The sequence below is a fragment of the Elephantulus edwardii genome, unplaced genomic scaffold (assembly GCF_000299155.1).
Source record: "Elephantulus edwardii isolate Elephantulus edwardi_28Jun2011 unplaced genomic scaffold, EleEdw1.0 scaffold00363, whole genome shotgun sequence".
NCBI lineage: Eukaryota > Metazoa > Chordata > Mammalia > Macroscelidea > Macroscelididae > Elephantulus > Elephantulus edwardii.
The window spans coordinates 1,626,437-1,631,400 of record NW_006400113.1 but is presented as its reverse complement, the minus strand read 5'-3'; the positions used below and the strand labels follow the sequence as shown (position 1 = coordinate 1,631,400).

General features: G+C 36.5%; 1 protein-coding gene across 1 annotated transcript in view; it reads left to right on the top strand.

The window, feature by feature from the left end:
- The window catches only part of ABCB10 (ATP-binding cassette, sub-family B (MDR/TAP), member 10), a 92,764-nt gene that overhangs the window by 28,999 nt on the left and 58,801 nt on the right, over nt 1–4,964 (top strand). Inside the window, exon 7 of the mRNA XM_006902071.1 lies at nt 4,655–4,750. Within this exon, the coding sequence (XP_006902133.1) occupies nt 4,655–4,750 (96 nt within the window). The remainder of the gene's footprint in view (nt 1–4,654; nt 4,751–4,964) is intronic.

Sequence of the window (4,964 nt, the reverse complement as noted above, 5' to 3'; positions counted from 1 at the left end):
GATAAACATGGGTGTGCATATATCTGCTTGGATGTCAGTTATGGTCTCTTTGGGGTTTATTCCCAGTCGTGGAATTGCTGGGTCCAATGGTATCTCTATTTGCAACTTTTTGAGAAAGCACCTTACCGCCTTTCACTGTGGTTGCACCATTTTACACTCCCAGCAACAGTGAATAAGGGTTCCAGTTTCTCCACAACCTGACCAGCATTTGTAGCTTGCTATTCTGTTAAATTTTGCTATTTTGACTGGGGTGAGATGATATCTCATAGTTATTTTGTTTCCCCAGTATTTTTATGGGGATATCCTCAAGTCTAAAGTTGTTTTTTTCCCCCTTGGTGCACACCTGTGATGAGATTTAAGATGTTATTTTGCAAGTGTTTTACTAGAAAGCACTGAAATTCTTCTGGCAGTATGGAAAACCATTTTCAGGATTTTGGAGTTACTTCCTTCTAAATCTTTCTTACAGCATTTACTTGACAGTGGTTTTTGTCCTTTCAAAACAAAATTTTTTTAAATTACATTTAGACTTGATTGTTCTCTTCCCTCACTAGCATTTAAACTTTGCTGATTCCAGCAAAAAGCACAAGAGATTAAACACTGTTACACAGATTTAGTGGTGATGTGATTACCTCTGCCAGTAACACCTGTAGAAAATAAGTAGCCAGGAGTGAATCAGTAGTTCTTAAGAACCAGATAACCTTTCTATTCACATTTCATCTCATTTTGACGAGTAAGTCTTTGATTGTGTGGACCTACTGCTATTAGAGATATTTTCTGATGTCTTATATTAAGATCCAATGTGACATAATGTGATTCACCCCCCCCCCCCAGTATTTTCCTTTTAGGTACACTTCATGACATTTAAGAACAAGTAGAAGAAAATAAAATTAATTAGAGCATCAGAACTTTTTAGAAACTCTTCTAATACAGTGTTACACCTTATAGTGTGATTAATCCATGAAGCGTAGCATGAACACTTGGGTATACATGTATACAACCTTATTTTAACCCCTTTATCAAACTCTCTTATTTCTAGAACTTTAGTACTTTAAACTTGAGAAATCAAAAATCTCCCATGCTACCATTACACCACATTCTATTTTAGTAAGGTCAGCTAAACAAGCTTTCAGGTCCATTCCCCACAAATGTTGGTTTAAATCCTTCCCATACTAATTAACCCCTTATTTTTTCCATTATCCTAATCACAATATTTACAGGTTCCATCCTCACTATAATTAGCTCTCATTGACTTAGAGCATGAGTAGGCCTAGAAGGAAACCTATTCGTTATTATCCCACTAATTGTTAAACCTCAGAGCCCACAGTCAATTGAAGGAGCAAGCAAATATATTCTTACCCAAGCCTCTGCCATCCATACTTCTAATAATAGCTGTTTGAATGAACTTCACCAGTTCTGGACAATGGTCTATCGTCAATATATCTAACCCAGCTGCTCTTTCCTTATGTTATTTGCATTACTTATAACTAGGCATAACCCCATTCCACTTTTGAGTCCCAGAAGTCCTTTAAAGTACCTCATTAATAATAGGTGCCATCCTATTTACATGACAAAAGCTAGCACCCTTCTCAATTCTGTATCAAATCTCAACATCAGTTAATCACAACATCCCATTAACATCCACCTTTGCATCAATTTTATTAGAGGGCTGAGGTGGATTTAACCAAACTCAACTGCGAAAAATTATCACCTGCTCATCACTTGCCCACATAGGATGAATAACCACTGTCATCATCTATAACCCCACTATAACTTTGCTCAATCTGATAATCATTGACAGGTTCATTTATTTCCATGATTGTAGTAATTCTTATAGTATTCATTGTCTGAGAAGCATTCACCTCAAAACGAGAAGTAAAAATAATTGAATTTACCACAACAAACATTGAATGAATTAATGGATGTCCCTCACCATATCACACATTCGAAAAACCTACTTTCATCAAAGCTTAACCAAGAAAGGAAGGAATTGAACCCCCAAAAGCTGGTTTCAAGCCAACCACGTAACCACTACGACTCTCTTCATTAGAGGTATTAGTATAAGCAATACATAACTTTGTCAAAGTTAAAATATAAGCCAACACTTTATATATCTCTCTGGCTTATCCCTTCCAATTTGGATTCCAAGATGCCTCCTAAGCAATCATAGAATAACTAATTCACTTCCATGATCATACCCTAATAATTGTGTTTCTAATTAGTTCGTTAATTCTTTGTTATTTCAGTGATACTAACCACCATACTTACACTAGCACTAACACAAAATGACATTAAAAAATTATTGTATTCTCAACCTCAAGCCCACTTGGCCTAGTAGTAGTATCTATCAGCATTAACCAACCACATCTAGCATTCCTACACATCTGTACCCGTGCATTCTTCAAAGCAGTATTATTTATGTGCTCCAGATCTATCAGTCATAGCCTCAATGATGAACAAGATTATCTGAAAAATAGGTTGTTTATTTAAAACTCTACCATTTACCACTTTGGCCCTAATTTTTGGCAGCTTAGGCCTACAGGCATACCTTTTCTCACAGGGTTTTACTCAGAAGACCTAATTATCAAAACTGCCAACTTCTCGCACGCCAACGCCTGAACCATCATAATAACTTTAGCAGCAACATCAGTAATAGCCATTTACAGCACCTGTATCATTTTCTTCGGTCTATTAGGTCAACCACGCCACCATGCACTAATCCTTATTAATTAAATTAACCCTAATTTAATTAACCCTATTAAATGCCTAGCAGTAAGAAGAATCTTCAAAGGCTACCTAATCTCTAATTATATCACCCCTAGTACAACCCATCAACTTACTATACCTACACATTTAAAATGTACAGCAATAATTGTAATTTATTAGCCTTCATTCTAGCCATTCTAGCCCTCAGCCTGAAACTTAGCACACCATCCAACACCCACAAATTTTCAGACCTCTTAATGTTTTTCCCAACCACCATTCACCGCTCACCCACCTACACAAGCCTTAACACCAACCTCAACCTAGCATCAACCACTCAAGACCTATTATGACTAGAAAACATCATCCCTAAAAACAACTCAACCATCCAAAAAATGGCATAGTGAACCTCTCCAATCAGAAAGTACTAATCAAACTACATTTTCTCTCCTTTCTCATTACACTAATTTCAGGAATCCTCATATTTATTGTAAGCCTGTATGTGCCAGTTAACTTCTGGCTGTTAGCCACAGAGAATAATTCTTAATAGCATACTTCATCTACATGTTATCAAGAGTAGAGCTTCTGTTTCATTTATAAATGTCAGCTCCCATGCCAACTGATGAAACCAAAAGGTGTCTTAAGTCTGCTAGTCCACAGAAGTGTTATTTCTGCCTCACTGATTCTCTAGCTTTGTTTGACTCAAGGTGGTTCTAGAAAGAGAGTTTTTTAAAAAAAATTACAAAGAATCTGTTCGTTGAAATTCTTCACCAATAGGAGAAATCTTTGGTGGCCACATTGAAAGCAAACCTTGACTTCAGCCATGCACGTGAGAGCTTGGATTACCCTGAAAATCAGTATTATTAATGGAAAATACTGTTTGTTTTAAAAAGCAGGAAGTATAGCATCCTCTAAATAGAAGCAAGTATATATCTCAATTACATCGAAATGCAATACATATTAAAAATCCTGAGCTTCCTTATTTCTTCAAGAGTATAATTATCAATTAGAACTTAAAATTAGGGTTTTTTAAATAAGAAAAACATGTACTTAGATGCCTGGGGTAGTCATTTCTTTCTCCTTCTAAAACAATATGACTTAGTCATTTCTATATGGAAGCAGGAATGGCATCCACTTCCTAAACAACATGCCTCTGGAAATTCTATGAACTTTGAGAAAAGAGGATAGTTATAAAAAGGTTTAATGTCTTCTGTTCATAGGGTCACTGAGTTGTGCCCAACTCAAAGGTACAACATTTAGATATATAACCTCTGTTTACCAATCTGAAACTTTTATTATATTCAAGAAGAAGTAGACTTTGCAACCATTCTGTGAACTTGGAACAGGATTTGCTAAGTATTACTTAAGTATTGGTCCTATTAAAATATAGAATGTAAAAAAAAAAACAAAACCCAAAACAAAAAACCACAACCAAACATTAGACCACTTTATCTTTTGACTATGAGAGAAACATTTTGTTTTATTTATGTTGTTGGGCTTTGACTAGACAGGCTAGATTCACCACTGCAATATTAGTTTAGTAGCTGGCTGGGGTGATAATCTATATTTGTAAATTCCCTGATTAAAAAAAATAACTTTATATAAAAAATCAATGAAAATTGAAGGAGAAAAAGAAAAAAAAAAAAGCCAACCAGGGTATGGGACGGGGAGTTCTGAATCTGGTAGCTTCCTTAGGTTCTTTATGGAAAGTGGTTGTTGTGTGCCATTGAGTCAGAACTGACTCATGGGTGACCCTCCAGCAGGTTTTTAGAGGCAGTAAATGACACAAAAGAAGATTGCCCATTCATCTCCCACAGAGCAGCTAAGAAGCTAAGCTCTGGTGGCCTAGAGGTAAGAGCTGATTTTATTGTCACTATTTCCAGTTTTGAGGGCATAGCAAAGGACCATTTTCTGGTGTTCAGTGCTGTTTGTGGCTTTTGTTTTTTCTCCCCAGGTCTGAGTTCCTTCTACTCGGAGCTGATGAAAGGACTGGGTGCTGGAGGACGTCTCTGGGAACTCCTGGAGAGAAAGCCTGTGCTACCCTTCAATGGTATGTTCTCCAGGAGTTAATTTTTTTCTGGGATAAGTGTAGCTTTGGAAAATTAAACAGCCCCATCCTGTTGACCTGGGTAGGGACACTTCATTTTCGATGACTGCATTTTGTTGTGCATTGGAGCTGTTCCACAGCTTTGACTCTCATTGCCTGTCTACTCTCAAATTTTTATACATGTCTGGCTTTTCTTTTTTTATATTAAATTTTATTA